This window comes from Mirounga leonina, unplaced genomic scaffold (genome assembly GCF_011800145.1).
Source record: "Mirounga leonina isolate KUSES-001 unplaced genomic scaffold, KU_Mleo_1.0 Mir_152, whole genome shotgun sequence".
Classification (NCBI taxonomy): domain Eukaryota; kingdom Metazoa; phylum Chordata; class Mammalia; order Carnivora; family Phocidae; genus Mirounga; species Mirounga leonina.
In genome coordinates, this window is record NW_023270380.1 from 10815176 (window position 1) to 10833357 (window position 18182).

General features: G+C 40.9%; 1 protein-coding gene across 2 annotated transcripts; it reads right to left on the reverse strand.

Annotated features, from left to right (window-relative positions):
• Nucleotides 1-2912: 2912 nt before the first annotated feature.
• LIPF (lipase F, gastric type) lies at nucleotides 2913-17816 on the reverse strand. 2 transcript variants are annotated; one of them, XM_035008384.1, is made up of 9 exons: nucleotides 17691-17816; nucleotides 17194-17311; nucleotides 16176-16275; nucleotides 14970-15079; nucleotides 10537-10673; nucleotides 8848-8994; nucleotides 6479-6550; nucleotides 5829-5900; nucleotides 2913-3196 (listed from the first exon to the last, which is right to left on the reverse strand). In XM_035008384.1, the coding sequence occupies exons 1-9, from the start codon at nucleotides 17793-17795 to the stop codon at nucleotides 2960-2962; spliced, it is 1098 nt and encodes a 365-aa protein (XP_034864275.1). In that variant the 5' UTR covers nucleotides 17796-17816; the 3' UTR covers nucleotides 2913-2959. The 2 variants fall into 2 exon arrangements, with proteins under 2 accessions (XP_034864275.1, XP_034864274.1); XM_035008383.1 differs by having other exon boundaries at nucleotides 16176-16374.
• Nucleotides 17817-18182: the final 366 nt, after the last annotated feature.

Here is an 18182-nt window from a genome sequence, read left to right on the forward strand (position 1 = left end):
TTTATTTATTTATTTATTTATTTATTTATTTATTTATTTATTTATTTAGAGAGTGTGAATGGGGGAAGGGGCAGAGGGAGAATGAAAGAATCTCAAGGAGACTCCACAAGGAGCGTGGAGCCCGATGTGGGGCTCAATCTCAAAATCCTGAGATCATGACCTGAGCTGAAACCAAGAGTTGGACACTTAACTGACTGAGCCACTTAGACACTCCATGATGTAGTTTATCTTAAAAAAATTACCTAGCTCTCGTCACTGAAAAAGCCTAAAAACAATGACCAACCCAATAACAATGATCAACCTCCCTAGTGGAATAAGGCTTCTTAAAAGGAGCCAGGACTTCTTGGAGAAATAACTGATTCCAGAGCAGGGGAGGCAAATACACAAGATGACAGTTAGGTCAAAAGGAGACATGACCATTCCTAGAGCCTCTCACAAGCAGTATATGGGAATAATTTTAATATCTCTAAGAATAAAAATTGCATTGCATTGAAACACATCAAATATGCAAAGGAACATTAATTGATTATGATACTAAAAGAAGGAAAACTCATTTTGGAAATTGAAAAAGGGAAAGAATCATATATTTTGGGTAGCCAAATAACATATGAAGAAAATTTTCTCCTACCGAAGCATCCTGGCTAATAAATGAAGAAAAAATGATTCAGCTAGAATATCATCGTTCCCTAACCCCTAGTGAACAGCTGAATCTGGGTGCTGCAAAGACATAGCTACTGACATCCTGAACAATGAACAATTCTGCATTCTGATCCTCATTCTAGAAAAACACAATACCGTCTATGAAGTAGCTTTTCCAAAAAAGATCTCGATGTGATCAAGGTTACAATTCACAAAAATGGTTCTTGGCAGGGACGATGGACAGTTCTCCCCTTAAGGTGATATTTGACAATGTCTGCAGATATTTTTAGTTATCACTAATTCGGGTGTGTGTGCTGCTGACATCTGGTGGGTAGAGGCCACCTACCTAGATGCTGCTAAATCCTAGAATGCCCAGGGATTATCTGGGCAAAATTATCTGGCAAATAAAATGGCCATAGTGTTGGGGGTTAGAAATCCTGACTTATGGGAGATGTGAAGTGGAGAGGAACATGTTAAATTATACAACTAGAATATAATCAGCAAAATCTCAATGGTATGAAACTACAAGCCAAAGACACCATTTCATTAACAACAATAACCAAAAAAATTCAAGAAATAAAAAGAGAGGGGGCAGATGACCTATAGACCTAAAGAGATAAGAGGCAGATCAACCAATAAAAAGTGAAGAGCATATTTGGGTTCTGATGCAAACAAACTGTAAAAAAATTTGACATCTATGCGACAATTGGAACCCTGAACACTGACTGGATGTTTAATGATATTAAGAAACTTTTGGATGTGATGATGGTTTTGTTATGTTAAAAAGAGAGACCTGATCTTCTAGAAATACATCCTGAAATACTCAATGGGTGAAATATGTAATGTCTTAAATTTGCTTCAAGTTAATATGGGAGCAAGATAGTAGCTAGAGAAATAAATCCTTGAAGATCAGCTGAGAAGTTGACAGTTCAGATTTAGGAATGAGGGATATGAGCAGAGCTTCTGTAGGAGCAAATGTGTTTACTTGTGTTCAACAACCAAAACCAAAGTTGCCCCTGTCTGCTAAATGCAGTCTAAAAGAAAGGTAGTTAGCTCCAAAAGCACAGGAGACTATACAAATATAAGGATTGTTCTTTTCTTGAGAAGGACGAGTTGATGAAGCATCTGACTCCTTAACCAGCTCCACCACCATGAATATTGGTCACTAGTCCCTGAGATTCTCATGTCACTTTATTAAAGCCCACCAACAAAGTTCATTGAAATAAAGACTTTTAAATGATCCACTTTTAACAATCTCTTGTTGCCACTTTCAAAATAAAGGGGGTGAAACAAACAAGAAGGCTTTGGGCTTTTCCAGCAAAGGTTGAAGGACGTGGCAGTGTAATAAAAATCATTAACAGATTTTTGTGACTACTCACTATGTTCTATATACGATGTGGGTACAAGATACTCTTGATCTCATTTGTATTTTATACATTAAACCCTACCCATAGCATGATATGTGTGACCCGAAAAGCTTAATTTATAAAATATGAGGTCATGATATTACAGGGTTGATAGAATTTCTCAGGTGAGGCTGTGCTTACAGGAGATTCTGGAAGTTTGGAGGAGCCATTTTGGGGGTGGGCGCACCGAATGATGACATTTGCATCTTCTGACTTAAATTATCAGTGGGAGTGTTTCTGGATCCTGTGGTTGCCAGAATGGTGATGGTAATGTAAAAAATCTTATGGTTGGTTGTCGCATGTTCTGTGGCCAAGGTCCAGGGATGGGGGTAGAACAGCAGGAAGGATGGAGAACACACCTTGTAGCCCAACTTCCAGAACTACAGCTCCATATTGCCAGTTGCTCTCTTCCCTCTAGGAAGTGAAAGTGAGCTGACCTTCATTCAGCTGATAGCTTAATTTGCCTTTTCATGGGGTTAAATAGGCAAAACAGCAAGGAATATCACCAGCGTACAGAGGGAGAGAGTGAGCTTCAGCAACAATAGACCATAGAAAGCAATGTACTCAATCTCAAGCATGCCCCAGAGTCTATCCCATGACTGTCTTTTGGTAACACTCATGACTCATGTCTCACAATCTATGTTGAGTTTAGAAGATCATTGGGGTGGGAGCACTGGGAGAGACATTTCACCTCCCCACAAATGTGTTTTTCCAAGTGTTTCAAGACCCATCTTAAGTGAAAAATAAAAAAAATGTAAAACTTTTTTGACATTCAAAATGACAACTAGAAAGATCGTTGATGCTAATATATTTCTGAAGTCAAAATTACAGAAAGAATCCCTGTATCCCAAACACCATGTGAGAGAGAAGAACTTATTTTGGAACAATAAATGGATAATTCTTTAAATGGGGAACTACTTATTATTTTCTCCCATCATAGAAACAATATCGTTGTAAATTACTTGAGGGGCATCCATGGCCCAGATAAAATCCAAGTGATTGTAAGGAGGAATCTTCTTGTGGTAAATGAGGTTGGGGAGTTTGGAAAGCAGAAGGTCAACGTCTTGAGGGTCGGCCAACAAGTCATTGCCTCCGTTCCACACTGCAATTGGCACATGCATGTCCGTCAAGTTGTAGTAGGGAGGTGTGGGCTAAAACACAAGAGAGAAAGAACCCTAGTGTTTATAGGTAGCTGCACTTTAAAGCCCAATACTTATTCCTTGGCTAGAGGATATTGCATTGGTTGATGACTTTTTCTACTGAGGTGTAATTAACACATAACATTGTATCAATTTCAGGTGTACAACATAATGATTTAATTGATGCATATATTGTGAAATAATCACCCCAGTATGTCTAGTTAATGTCCATCACCACACATAGTTACAAATTTTTTTCTTGTGATGAGAACTTTTAAGATCCACTTTCTCCGTAACTTCCAAATATACAATAGAGCATTGTTAATTATAATCACCATGCTGTACATGACATCCTTGGGACTTATTTATTGTATAAACTGGAAGTTTGTGCCTTTTGACCGTCTTCATCCATTTCACCCACCCTGTACCCCCCACACCTCTGGCAGCCAGCCATCTGTTCTCTGTATCTATGAACTCAGCTGTTGTTTTTGTTTTCAGATTCTACATATAAGTGAGATCATACAGTATGTGTCTTTCTCTGTCTGACTTACTTCACTTAGCATAATGCCCTCAAGTTTGATCCATGTTGTTGCACATGGCATGATGGAGTTTTAGAAGGAGATTCTTACCAGTGATTGCTCAGAGAAAGTCACCTTTATCCACACAATGAAGTGGATGCGATATGTTTTAGGTCAGTACTTCTCAAACTTGAAAGGGCCTGTGAATCACTTGGGGATCTTGTTAAAATGAAGATTCGGTACATCTGGGGGAAGAGCCGGGATTCTGCATTCCCAGGTGAATGCTGATCCTCTTGGCTCTGGACCATGCCTTGAATAGCAAGTCTTTAGATAACAATTCTTGGCAAATTAAAAACTTAGATTTCTACCCAAGCTCAAGAAAGTGGATTTGATTGGATTCTAACTGTAATAGACTGTTTCTACCCAGCCCCTCTAAAGTATGATCTCGAAATATCTTGAGTTATTTATTTTGGCTTTGTATTGATTCACCAGTATGGTCAGTTGGTAGGTCAGTTAGTTCATTGAAGGGGTTGCATTTATTTAATACTTACCTGATTTTACTAAATATTGGTTAAAATTCTGATAAAAGCTATCATCAGTCTCATTTGCAATTTCTAGAAGATCACCATTTACACATAGATTTTAAAGAGGTTTATAAAGCAGGACAAGGGAATAAGTAAATCATTACCAATTTTACCACTATCCACAGAGAACTTTGTTAGCTTTTTAGATCATATTCTCAAGATTACTAAACTGATATACTACATTTTTCTATATTCTCACTTTATATAATAGCCAACTTGTGTCATAACAAAATATTTCATCATATATAATTTTCCATAGTATTTTAACACTTTATTATAGTGGAGAAAGGGGTGTGGAGAATATCCATAATAATAAGCCCACTTACCTTTATTCATACTCCATTATTCAAAGAGTTTTCTAAATGCTAGCTTCTGGCTCTTAAATTAGTGTCAGTGCTCAGTTAGTTGAAGACCATCTGTGCTGTTTTATGGCTTGGCTAGAGGGAGGGTGGGCTTGGGATTTGTTATTTTGGGTCCTTTAAGATGAAAGCCTCTGATGACAGAGCCCAGTAGAAAGGTAGATGCAAAGAATGACTGTGTTTTGGGGGTTTGAGGAGGCAATGGTTGGGGGGAAAAGTTTTCAACAATGTTTGATCTGATGGTACCTCTTTAAAGACATCAAAAATGTCACAAAAAGGGGGGTTATCTTCTCTACACATAAGATATTGTGGTGAAGAGATAGAAATCCCTTGTAAACATCAAGTCGTGGAAGCAGATGAAAATCAGTAGGGCTGCTCAGCCAATACTTGGGCGGAAAATTTGGGGTGGGATAAGAAGGAAGGGAAGAAAATTATAAAAACTGCAGAGTAGCTCTCCATTCAAATGTAGCCAGTGATGGTCTGAGGGTGTACCCTGAGCTGAGGGCTTGCAGACATTGCCTCATTCCGAGTCTGGGTGGCGAGATGAAGCAATTCCTGACTCAACGCCTAGGGGGCCTCAGAGAGGATGGACTCCAAAGCAGCAGCAAGTGCAAGGGGTGGCCAGTATGTCTGCCTCTCCAACAAGGCCTCTGTCTGCTGAGGAGTATCTCCAGCCTTGACCTGCGAGCACGCCATCCTAACATCTTACCTCTGGGAATATGGTGGGATCACTTCTCTGGCTGTTCACAAAGGAGGGGCTATTGTTGAAGAAGACCAGAGATTCCAGCTTTATCTCATGAACAGTTCGAATTATTGGCTTGTTGTATCAGCAAATTGCACTTCCCAAAGGAGAGGACCGTATGCTGGGCGGCTGGGATACAGGGCAGAGCTGTGTAAGGGGGTGAGGGGTGATGTGTTCTAGGAGGTTCTCGCACGCGGCGGTGCAGTACCCTGAGTGCAGCCGATGGAGCAGAGTGCACAGAGGGAGAATGGAGACGGGGTGATGTCTGGCATGATGAAGGGATTCCAAGGAAATTATTGTCTACTTTCTAATTTCCTTAAGGATGAGTCTGGGCACCAACATTCCTTTGGAAAATATATGCACGATTATCATAATTTTACCTTTAACCTTTTATATCTTTGTCTTTCAAAATGTGAACAATTTCAACTTGGAGAAGCTTACCTGATGATAGTGCAGCATGTTCTGAGCTGGGCTGCCCCAGTCAAAAGCTTGGAACTTCCCAGACTTAACAGCCTAATGTAGAGAAATGAAGAACACAAGGAAATAAAAACTCTCCTTGCTATGTGAAAAACAAAATTCAGACACTTCCAGTTAGTTTATTTTCAATTTAAACAATATTTGAAGCACTATTTCTCCTTCCAAAAACCAAGACCATCCAGGACCAGATATTTATACAAGTTTAAATGTGGCTTTGCTTGAAATACTTTTTTCTCACATGCCACGTCATCAAAAATCATTTGTTTGCTCCCCGAAGTGACTGTTTTCATGGGATTTTATTTTTATTTTTTTTTAGAGAGAGAGAATGCATGCACACGAGAGGGGTGGGGGAGGGGTAGAGGGAGAGGAAGAGAGAGAGAATCTTAAGCAGGTTCCATGTTCAGCACAGAGCCTGATGCAGGGCTTGAGCTCATGACCCCAAGATTATGACCTGAGCCAAAATCAAGAGTCAGAAGCTCAACTGACTCAGCCACCCAGGAGCCCCTCATAGGATTTTCATTCACATGGACTGATAGTTATTTTCAGTGATTCTGGTAAAGTGCCAGGGGTTCAGGTACACAAAAGAAGTTTTAACAGCATTTGAGAAATGATACCTGGGCCCAGTGGAGGACGTCCTGAACCGATGTTCCCGCTGGATTATGTGATAGATACACATCCAAGCGACTCTAGAAAGCAAAGGCACACACAGATGTATATTTGGTTTCTTAAAAACAGCTAAGATTTAAGTTTTTCTGATCCAGGTCAAGTGCCTAAGGGCAGCATTTACCAAAGGAGATGAGCAACACAGTTGTATGCTGCTTTAGATCTTGCAAACCGTAATTGCATGAGCCAGTTTGTTTGATTTGTAGCCCCTCAATGAGGAGAACTCATCATCCCTTTTATCAAAATGGGAATCGGGGCTCAGAGAAGTTTAGAGAAATGTCCAATGTCATGCAGCTCATATCAGGGTGGAGCCAGAGACTTTAATCTAGATCTCTAAATTCTCAGCTTTCATTCTTCTCTACCCAGTGCCAGAGTGCTGTAGATGTAATGTCCACACACAAGCCTTTTGCTTTGCAGACCTATATATGCATATATAAGGAGACATATGTATGTGCACATTGTATATATGATAGTCAGTATACACGTATAGGATATTTACAATTGTTGTGCTATCCTGCTATCCTATCAGTGTCCTAATCCACCATGATCAGACCCCAGACAACAAACTGAAATCCGTGTCTCAGCTTGCATAGACTAGTTCATAGTGGGTCTTAGTGCCACTCTGTGGAGGACCATGGCTAAGGGCAAACAAATTGACCATTATCATAGAAGAATGAAATCTTTCTCTACATAATGTTCATGCAGAAGGATGAAATCTCTAATTTCCTTTGCTCCTCATCTCTATTTTACTATGGTTTTTCTCAGAAGGCTCTTATGAATGGAATGCAGTAACTTGTTCTGCCTTTTCTTAGTGTGACAAGGGTAGATGGCTCCATCATACTCCACATATAAAATGGCAGCCATTCCCAGATCCATGGAGAGGGACTCGCTTGCAAGACAGAAGGATGAGACTTTTATTTACCATCCAAAATAGAAACGAAGGAAAATTCCCTTTGTTCATATATATTTTAAAATATCCACAGATTCTGATCAGCATTGAGAAAAAGGACTGGATATCCTTGATTTCCATGACAGCAGGAACATATCTGTGTTTTCACCTTTGTGTTCCCAGTAGCGACAACACTTAGTAGTGCCCCAATAAATATTGTTTAATGAGTAGGTACCTGAAGGTAGAATTATACCTTCTTGTCAATGAACTTGGTTTTCTTAGGTGTTCAAGGATATATAACTAAACCGACAATTCTGAGGGAGGATAATTGTCAGTATACAATAGTATTAGTAGCAAAACCTATGCTATTCTTATGAGCCATATGCTTTGAACTATATCCTCCGTACTTTACACATATTAGTTCATTTAATCTCCACAATAATACATTTTGTGGACAAGGAAACCAAGATAGATGAGTGTAACTCAGCTCCAAAGATAGGATTTGAATTTTGGCTCTTACCCTGAATCCATGCTCTTCACTACTTTTGATCCTGCACTTTGTCATACACGTTTTAAAACCCAAACCCAATTCAAAGCAAGTGAAATAGCCAGGTAAAGGATATGGACAAAAGCTAACATAAATCATTGCTCTGAAATAAATTTTATAAAATTTATGGGAATGACTATCAGCATTAAGGACATTTATTCAATGCTTAGACATCGGTAGAGGAGCCTGCCAAAATATATGGTTCAATGAGTCCCCTCACAGAATTGAAATGTTACACCAATTACTTAGGTGGTCAGAAGTGAGTAGTGCTCACTATCTACTACTTTTTCTACCTGCTGTTTACTTTAGGGGGCACTTGGGTGACAGCAGGGAGCTAGAGGGAATGAAACTGGGAGCAATGATGTGACTTCCCTTGGGCTTATCTACATAGCATGGACACAATTCTGAAGCTACTCCTAGTTTTTTTGTTTTGTTTTTGTTTTAAGTAGACTCCACACCCAGCATGGAGCCCAACATGGGGCTTGAACTCATGACCCTCAGATCAAGACCTGAGCCGAGATCAAGAGTTGGATGCTTAACCAACTGAGCCACCCAGGAGCCCACTACTCCTAGTTTTTTTTTTTTTAGAATATCATGTCTAAGTGATGGTAGGACAAGTCATCAAAATTTGCTCAAAATATTCAGAATAGAAATGTCAATGCAGGGGCACCTGGGTGGCTCAGTCGTTAAGCGTCTGCCTTCGGCTCAGGTCATGATCCCAGGGTCCTAGGATCGAGCCCCTCATCGGACTCCCTGTTCAGCAGGGAGCCAGCTTTTCCCTCACTCTCTCCCCCTGTTTGTGTTCCCTCTCTCGCTGTGTCTCTCTGTCAAATAAATAAACAAAATCTTATAAAAAAAAAAAAGGAATGTCAATGCATACAAACCACGTTCAAGTTCTTAGTGTCAAATCCACAAATGATGAATAAGGCATTGCTGCAGACGAGATCCACTGTCTCACGGGAACACACCTCAGTAGCAAGAAATTGTTCAAAAAACTGGTGTGGGAAGAATATTTTGTCACCAAAGATAAGCTGAAAAATAAAAGCATCGGTAGAGGATTGTAAAAATTAAGCAACCGAGAAGACATTAATTTGTCTAGTTTACTGGTACAGGTGTGAATTGGCTGATGAGATTTTCATATTTCTTTATGTTGTTTCAGGAATTTCATATACTTTTTCTCATTTAATTCCCACAATAAAGTTGGGGAATGGACAGGGCAGATGACCAACATTGAATATTTACTGTTCCGTTGAGAAACGTAGTGGCTGCCGAGAAGAAGTACAAGACACAAAGAGTTACAGTCTAGTTGGGTTAAAAAGTGTTATGAAATAAAATCATAAAACAACGTGGCAGGATGTCATAACTAAGTGTCAAGATGTGTGATTTCAGCAATAAAACGTGAAAAGATCAGGAGCCGAAATGGTGACTCAGCCATATTTTCAGCAAAGCCTTTGGAAGGATTTGCCTCAACTCTTCTTGAGGAAAAGACATTTGGTTATCCCCATATTATACATGAGGAAACAGGAGGCTAAGAAATAGTTGGGATCTTGTGCTAACTAGATCTGACTATAAAGTTAATAAATTCTATAAAGCTAGCATCCTGACCCAAACCTCAAGCCTCTGACTTAAGGTCTAACACTTATTATTGTTATTTTTAAACCAACTATCTACACTGCCTATCAGAAAATCTGAGCATAAGTAGGAAAGAAACACCTGCATTAATGCAGCCAGTCATGATACTCAAAGTCATCCCAAATTTTCACATTTTGAACAAAAGCTTTACAAATATAGTTTGTAGATAAAGTCTCAGGCTTTCAACATACAGGTTAGTTCAGAGTGAAAAGAAATGAATAGCACAAAACCACAGAAGGAAATAGCATCATTACGTTCTAGGGCCTGCAGTAAAACTGTTTTCCTGAAGGAAGTTGTGTCGGTGTCTGGGTGCATTGGTTTCGGTAGGTGATTAAGTGTTGGAAAAACAAAGATCATTAATTCCCTCTGGTGTGTGCCTACTTATACAAGACACTTAATATTTACGGCTTATTGCAATCCACACTCCTGCACTCTGGAACCCCATTTAAAGGGGAAGCTCTTAGGAAAAGTTTTGGAAAGCCAAGGGCATTTGATGAAGGGTCTCAAGGTGCTTGCCTCAAGGAGCATTCTTTCTCCTTTTCCCTCTCCTTCGCTTTTTTTTCTACCCTTCCCCTTTCTGGTTTTCTTGGCGCAGGTGATTTAGGCTTCTTCTTTGACTGGTTTTGTTTTTATTTCTCCTTCCCTGAATCATGGTTTTCATACAGCTATGAAGGAAACGAAACGTCTGTGAAGGGGACCAACACTCCCGGTATTGCTAACCCAGATAAAGTAACTGAGAATGCAGAAATAAAGGGGGATCTCAGCGGCTTTAATGGGGATTCAACCATGGTCAGCGCTAGTCAAGAACTAAAACACGCATGTGCACATTTCCATTCTTGGCCAGAAACATGGTTGTCCGCACGGTGTTTCTCTTCTCTTTCCATCAGTCTGAGACCAAGGATAATTTGATATCTTAGATTCAGTTAAAGACAATCACATACCTTGAAGAGGAATGAAGGAACAAGCGCGAGTTTGTTTACCAGGCTTTTGGTGTACTTCACAGTGGCAACTGGAGCTAATGCATAGAAGGTTTTGATTCTTTTAGCCAGCTTGGGATTGGTAGAAAAGGCGATGAAACCTGAAACAGAATGACAAGGAACCAGTGAAGAAGGTGTGTGTGTGTGTGTGTGTGTGTGTGTTTTACAAGTGGACATTATTTTGGATTTACTCAGTGCCGTTTACTAAGAGAGAGAAAATGACCACCTCTGCTTGTTCAGAGCGATCAAATCTTAGTATATTTGTTTTATTTTCATAGATTCTCTCTAGGAATATGCATGAGGCTAGAACTTGTAAAAAGTTAAAATAAATTCTTTCATCTGACTTTAGAAAACAGGCCAACCTACGATTCACATGGGGTGATAAAGAGTTATTTATACTACATATAGGTTTTGATGAGTTCAAATTCATGTCATCACAATGAGATAATTAGCATTTAATATGAGTAGGGTATGTAAGTGGGAAGATTGAAAAAGTTTTAAATCTGACCAAACAAGATTTGAATCCTGGCTATGTGGTTTACTAGTTTTGTGACCTTGGACAAATCACTTAAGCACTATGAGCTTCATTTTCCTCATCTGAAATATGGGGCTAATAATAATGAGTGCTTCAGTAGGTTTTTTTAGGAACCAAGTGAAGCGAGTTATAGAAGGCATTTACCAGGACACTAGGCACATTGTAAATGCTGGACAAGTGACTAGACACAATAATTCAAACATCTCCGCATGGTAAATATACTCAAATCTTGACTGTAATTAATTGGTCTTATGAATGGTAGCATATTGGTACCATTCATTGGTACCAATTGGTAGATTGGGATGTGATCAAAGAGTTTTTAAGCTAAACTCTATACAGTCAAACTACATAGGATAATCTCTCCCCACGGTTTATAATGACATATTGATTAGACACAAGAATGACCTGAAAAAAATAAAAAAGACTTTCAAATGTAAACACCTACCTCACCTACCTCAGCCTAATTCTGCTTAAGGAAGAATGGTGCTCTTGGTTGCCTAATTCTGCAGATTACAGCAAGCCTATCACCCAGAGAAAGCAAGAATCACACTTGAAGACTTGGCTTGGATGTCCCCTCACTGTCAGGACAGGTGACTTCCCCGAATACGTTTGCTTGCTCAGAATAAACAATCCTATTTGAGACACAATCCTAACAAGGATACTTATCTGACTTTCCAGTACACAGAAGATTAAAAGATGCAAATTCAAAGCAGAAACACCTCCCAGAAATCTATGAGTGTGGCGACAGCAATGACAAGGTATCCATTAGTGACAAAGAAGAATAGAATGTTCAAAATTCAAATGGCTCCAAAGAGTGGTAGTTTGGTGTCATTTAGTGTCAGTTCTACTCATCTCAATAAATCCTAGGAAATTGTTGCATTGCATCTCAAGGCAATAATTTTATAACCTTAGATCATTGAGGAAAGGTTAAACTCTGTTCAATGGGTGCTCTTTAAAAATGCAGCAGTGTGTCATAAGTTAAGGCAGACTTCCCTCCAAAATAATGAAATTTTTGTATGGTTTTGGAAACTGAAGGAGTCAATTTTAGTAATCTAGAACATCTCCCCCTTTTTAACAAAGGATTTTGAGGGGTGCCTGAGTGGCTCAGTTGGTTGAGTGTCCGACTCTTGATTTTGGCTCAGGTCATGGATCTCAGGGTCGTGAGATCGAGCCCCAAGTCAGGCTCCTTGCTCAGTGGGAAGTCTGCTTGGGATTCTCCCTCTCCCTCTGCCTGTCTCCCTGTGCACATGCGCGCATGCTCTCTCTCTCTAAAATAAATAAATAAATAAATCTTAAAAAAAAAAAAGGATTTGAGTCGATTGCTGACCACATGTGATTGATGCTGTGCTGCACTGTCCAGATTCTTCTTCATGTCTAAGACATTTATTCAACCCTAGAGGCAGGGAGTTTGTGACTCCTTTCTAATTTTGCTTTTGCTCAAGAGAATCCAAGGTTCTCAAAGGATTCAAGGGAATCCCTTCCCAGGGCAGTCTGCATTGAATGGCTGGTCAGCAAGTGGGTCACCTAGTCCCACTCAAAGACTCTGAAGAGCCATCTCATACAGAGCTGGCAGAGACCTTTTTGAGACCATGTCACGTCCCAGCTTCTCTCTCTGCCTAGTCCTGCTTTTCTGCCCTTTACCCTAGCAGTGTTTATTTATAAAACACCCTGAATACTAATCCTCATTTCCTTGGGAACATGACCTATGATGTAATGACAAAGGACACTGGGAAGCTCTTTGTCACTGACATTTTTCTCTAAAATTTTATAGGTGAGTGGTGCCTGGGTGGCTCAGTTAGTTAAGCGTCTGCCTTCAGCTCAGGTCATGATACCAGGGTCCTGGGATCGAGCCCCATGTGAGGCTCCCTGCTCAGGAGGGAGTCTGCTTCTCCCTCTGCCCACTCATGCTCGCTTGCTCTCAAATAAAAAAATAAACTCTTTAAAATTCTATAGGTGAGATCCATGTGCCCGCCACCAAGTTCATCTACTTCCCTGCATAGATGTCTATATATGGATGCTCTGATTGCTTAGCTTCATGGCAGGGACTCAGGTTATCAGCTGAGAGTAGGGACTATCATAAAAACACATCGTTATTCCTCCCCTGTGACCCCATCTTCCCCTTCTGCTTCCACCCTTTTCCTTCCATTTATAGCTTTCTCTCATGCGCTCTTGAACTCACTGGATTATGCTTTCATCCCAACCACTCCTCTGAGGTTGCTGTTAGGAAGGTTCCCTACACCTGTCCGGCTGCCAAATCCAATGGTCCCTTCTTAGACTTCAGTTCACATGATTCATCAGTAGCCTCTTCCACAGTTGACCACCTTCTCCTTCTTAAAACATGTCCTCCCCTTGACTTCCAGAACACCAGGGACTCCTGGCTCCTCATAGCACTGTCACCATGACTCCTCAGCTCCTTTGTCTGGTTCCTCCTCATCGTCTAAATTAAGAGCAGCCCAGGGCTTAGTCCTCGGGCTCCTCCTCTTTCCTGTCTGAACTCACTCCATTGGTTATTGCATCCTGTCTCACATACATTTTGTGTTTTCAGTCCAGTCCTCTCCCCTGAACTCCAGATTTGTATCATTACTCAACTGCCTGGCCTTCCACTTAGATCTCCAACAGGTATCTGACAGCCAACAGCGAGAAAACAGAGCCCCTGTGCCCCTGGACCATATCAGCCCTCCTCACAGCCATCCCCCTCGTGGGTTGGGCATCTCCATTGCTCTAGGCACTCAGGCCACAAATCTTGTGTCATCCCTGACTCCTCTCTTTCCCCATACCCTGTATCCAATGTGGAGGCAAGTCCTGTAGGTTCCACCTCCAGAACACATCTAGAACCTAACCGTGCACCACAGCTACCTACCCGCATCCAGGTCACAATCATGCCTCGCATGGGTTCCTCTAAGAGTCCTCTTCCTAGTTCCTCTACCCAGTTCTTTCTCCCCATCGGCAACTGGGGGAATCCTGTTAACAGGACCGTGTAACTTCTAATCCTGTTGAGAATCCTGAGGTCGGATCCTGGTACTCCTGTCTTCAAAACTCTACTCTGGTTTCCCTTTTTACTCAGAGTAAAAGCTGAAATCCCCGTAACAGCCAAAAAGCCCTGAATAGTCCTCCTTCCTTAGACTGTGCCCCCATCTCGTCTCTTGCTTTCTGCCTGATTCAGCCATACAATGAATTGCCTCATCACCTTTCCTTGAACCGGCTGCAACCTCAGACCGTTTGCACTTGCCATTCCCTCTTCCCAGAACATTAGTCTTTCAGGTGTACACATGGCTCACCCCCACCGCCCACCTCCTTCATGCCTTTACTCAGAGAGCTGGTGGTATTCTCTATATGAACTCGCTGTGTCCCCTCCAATGCTCCTTAATAGCCTTTCCTGATTTATTTGCTTCCCATAGCCTTACCATTATCTAACCTACTCTATATTTTACTTTTTAATCCTTGTCACTTTCTCTGCCTCCCCACTAGAGTATCTGTAGCACAAGGATGGAAATTTTCATCTCCTTTATTTATTGCTATATTCTTAGGACACATTGCAGGTGCTCCATAAATGTGGTTGAATATATGGAAGACATTCAGTCCAGAGGCCAGGAGGTGCAGTATCTCAAACCATGGGTTTGGGAGTCAGATTGCCTGAGCTGGTATCTGAGCTACCCTATTTGCCCTACCTGTGTTACTTTGCACAAATTATCTACCCTCATGTTTTGTTTCCCCATATATACAATAGGAATAGTAATTGTCCCTATATCACTGGATTGTTGTAGCCATTCCTTTATATGATGAATGGAAAGCAATTAGCAAGATGACCAACATGCCTGGGTCTATACAAACAAAACCACCTGCTTCAGCTGCTTTTACCTACCAATGGTGGTACCCTGGGAATGGCCAACATAGTGTAGCTTATCCTGTCCAGTTTTCGTTAAAATGAAGTCAATCGTGGCTGGAAGGTCATATTTAGCCATCTCATCAAAGCTGCAAGAAAAACAAAGACAAAATAAAACTGAATACATTTCCTTGCCATAATTTCTAAAAGTCAAGCATATTTATAGCTAAACCTCTCTTTGAGAAAGAGAAAACTGGATTCTCTAAGCATTGCTTCTTATAGACCATTAGTTAGTGTCATGTGCTTTTGAGGGGGGTGGCTTCTTATCAAGAGCTGACATCATTTCTGAAGCAGAACATTACAGCTGCAACTTAATCCAAACAAGAGAGCATCTGTAGGTGGGGATTCTTTCTATCCTTAAAAATGAATGTCAGACTTAATCATCATTTGTACGCAGTGTTCTGGCGCCAATTGAGATGAGTCATATCGCCCTCTCTTTTACTCCCCAGAGATCAGCCAGAATAATCTTTTGAAAATGAAAACGGGATTCTGCCACTGCCTTGTTGGAAACTGTTCAGTGGCTTCTCTTTGTGTGAAGGGTGAGCTCTGAGGCCCTCAGCATTGCCCGCGGAGCCCGCCTGACCTATCTCTCTTTCTCACCATTCCAGAGACATGGGCTTCCTTTCAGGCCTTGGAACACTCAGAGCCCTTCTGTGCCTCAGCAGCATCACCGAAATCTCTTCTGTTCCCCCTTCCATCAGCACTTTCCAGGAATGGGGCACGAGAGGGCCAGAGATAGGAAACCTTTGAAAAGCTTTTCACGGTGTCCAAATTTCACGCCCCCTCCCCCACCTCACTTTCGATGGTGACTCGGGTTCTTGAATCCCCAACTGAGTTTGGACATCCTCCCAAATCTCCACGGATGTTCCTTCTGGAATCTGCTGAAGGCAGCAAATTTCCATGCTTCGGTCATTTCGCTCATTCCATTTGGAAAAGCATACTCAGGAAATCGGGCTAATCATGCGTACTGAGATCATAGAAAATGTGAAGGAAAAGCTACCCTTGGACTGAGGTGTATGGAAGAATCCAAGAAGGTATTAGAATAAAAATGACTTGCTTTTTTCCTACTGAGAGTGTAATATATTAAAATGGGACTGGACTGGAATATGCACGCATGAATACCCATGCTTTTTAGACTCAATGTTTATTTTTCATTGTCCATCTTTCCTTGTCCCCTTTCTTTACCTGAAAGCCCAGAATTCAACTGAGTCTGGGGAAAAGTATAGGTTTCTCCTGGCCCAGGTGTTTCCCCTGCTGTTGCCCAGCCACACGTCATAACCTGCGTCTGCCAGAATGAAGGCCAGGCTGTTGTTGGGCAGGTTGGAGATCCAGTTTGTGGCTGATGCGAGCAAACCGTGCTGCAAAAATGCAACAGGTCTCTGGCCTGAGGGAGAAAATCGTATCCAAGCTTTATACACTCATTCCTCATTCTCAGATAAACATGAAGACGGAAATAGGCTTTCAGACGAGTAGAATTAAATACGTTTGCTTGATTGAGTTGAATATTTGAATATATTATCTTAATCATGGTGGTGGTTTCTCAAGTGACACAATGTATCAGATTGTGCATTTTAAACATGTGCAGTTTATTGTAGGCCAATTATACCTCAGAAAGCTATTGAGAAATTGATATTCTAAGGAAGTTCAGCGTGATGTTAATTTAAGTGGATTGTGAGTGGTAAAGTGATAGGTGATGTTGCTTAATTTTATTCTTTTTGTACTTCACAATTTTCCTGTGATGAAAACAAGATAAATTTTTATTTAAGTGACCTTTATCTGTTTAGGAAATGAGCCTCGGATCGCCTCCCCATCCTCCTTACTGTAACACACATCCTGGCTAACGCTTCCTGGTCCTCCAGGACTCAGTTTAGTTATTATTTCTATAGCAAGTTTTCCTTGACCTCCACTAGCTGAGTTAGGCACCTTTACCAGAACTTCCAGTTCAATATCCTCTGGAGAGTTCTAGCCTTGCACTTATCACATATTATTATATTATAACCATCTGTTCATGCATCTCATTGACTTGATGGTAATCTCTTTGAAGACTGGAGATAAGGTTTTGTCATTGCTGCATTTCCAGAATGAGCAAGACTCATTAAGTCCTTAGGGAGAAATGAAAGGAGGAAGGGAGGGAGGAAAGAAACAAGGATGGAATGAAGGGAAGAAAAGAGAGAAGGAAAGAGGAAGGGAGACAGGATTATACCTATATTCTCTGAATTTTTCTTCCCATAAGGAATTCTGTTGATCCCAAGTATATAACCGTCTTCAGTCACGACATCATACTCTTCACTTGGGTATCCCCAATAGGTGATCATCTGACTCTGATGAGGAAAAACAAAGCTTTTAGTTTTAGTTGAGTTTTTAAATGCGTCTGGTAAGTAGATGCTGTTATTCTTTTTTTTTTTAAAGATTTTTTATTTATTTATTTGTTAGAGAGAGAGAGCACAAGCAGGGGGAGCAGCAGAGGGAGAGGGAGAAGCAGGCTCCTCACTGAGCAAGGAGCCCGATGTGGGACTCGATCCCAGGACCCCAGGATCACGACCTGAGCCGAAGGCAGACGCTTAGTGACTGAACCACCCAGGCGTCCCGCTGTTAGTTATTCTTGATCGGTCATGTAAAAGCTTCAACTCACCATGATTCTAAGTCATGGCAGTTGCTCTTGGTTCTATAGGTTCCCCATCCCCAACCCTGGTAACTTACAATATTCATAGTCACTTCAGGGCTTATAGGATGTAATTTTCCAAAGTAACCATGTGAAGTTCCAAGTGTGGATATCAAACTTGTCACTGTTAATAGCAACCACATTTTTGTCTTGCCTGAAAAAGAAGAGTAACCAGTGCCATGGTTAGCCCATTATACTTTCATAATACTTGTATTTTGTGCTAATTTTACCTTCATGCAAAGTGGAGAAAGGCTTAGGTTTGATTATATTCTGTTGGGCAATAAACTGGGACATGTGGATGTCAGCATAAGTATCTTAATGCTTCGCATGTTTTCACTCTACTTGATTCCACAAATACGTCTATAACCACAAATGTGTCTAAAACCATCTATATGTACGAGGATGTTCATTACAGCATTGTTTATACTAGGAAAGATTGGGAATGACTTAAGTGCCTATAAGCAGAGAACATAATCTTATAAATTATTGTGTAAACCATACAACAGAATGTCATGCATATTGCTTAAAAA

Excerpts from the sequence above, each read along its gene's own strand:
- LIPF (XM_035008383.1), bottom strand. The coding sequence starts at position 17,795 with ATGTGGTTGCTATTAACAGTGACAAGTTTGATATCCACACTTGGAACT. Across the intron at positions 16,375-17,193 it reads GAAAAATTCAGAGAATATAG|GCCAGAGACCTGTTGCATTT; the intron begins GTATAATCCTGT and ends TTTCTCCCTCAG. Across the intron at positions 6,551-8,847 it reads ACACTAAGAACTTGAACGTG|AGTCGCTTGGATGTGTATCT; the intron begins GTTTGTATGCAT and ends TTTGCTTTCTAG.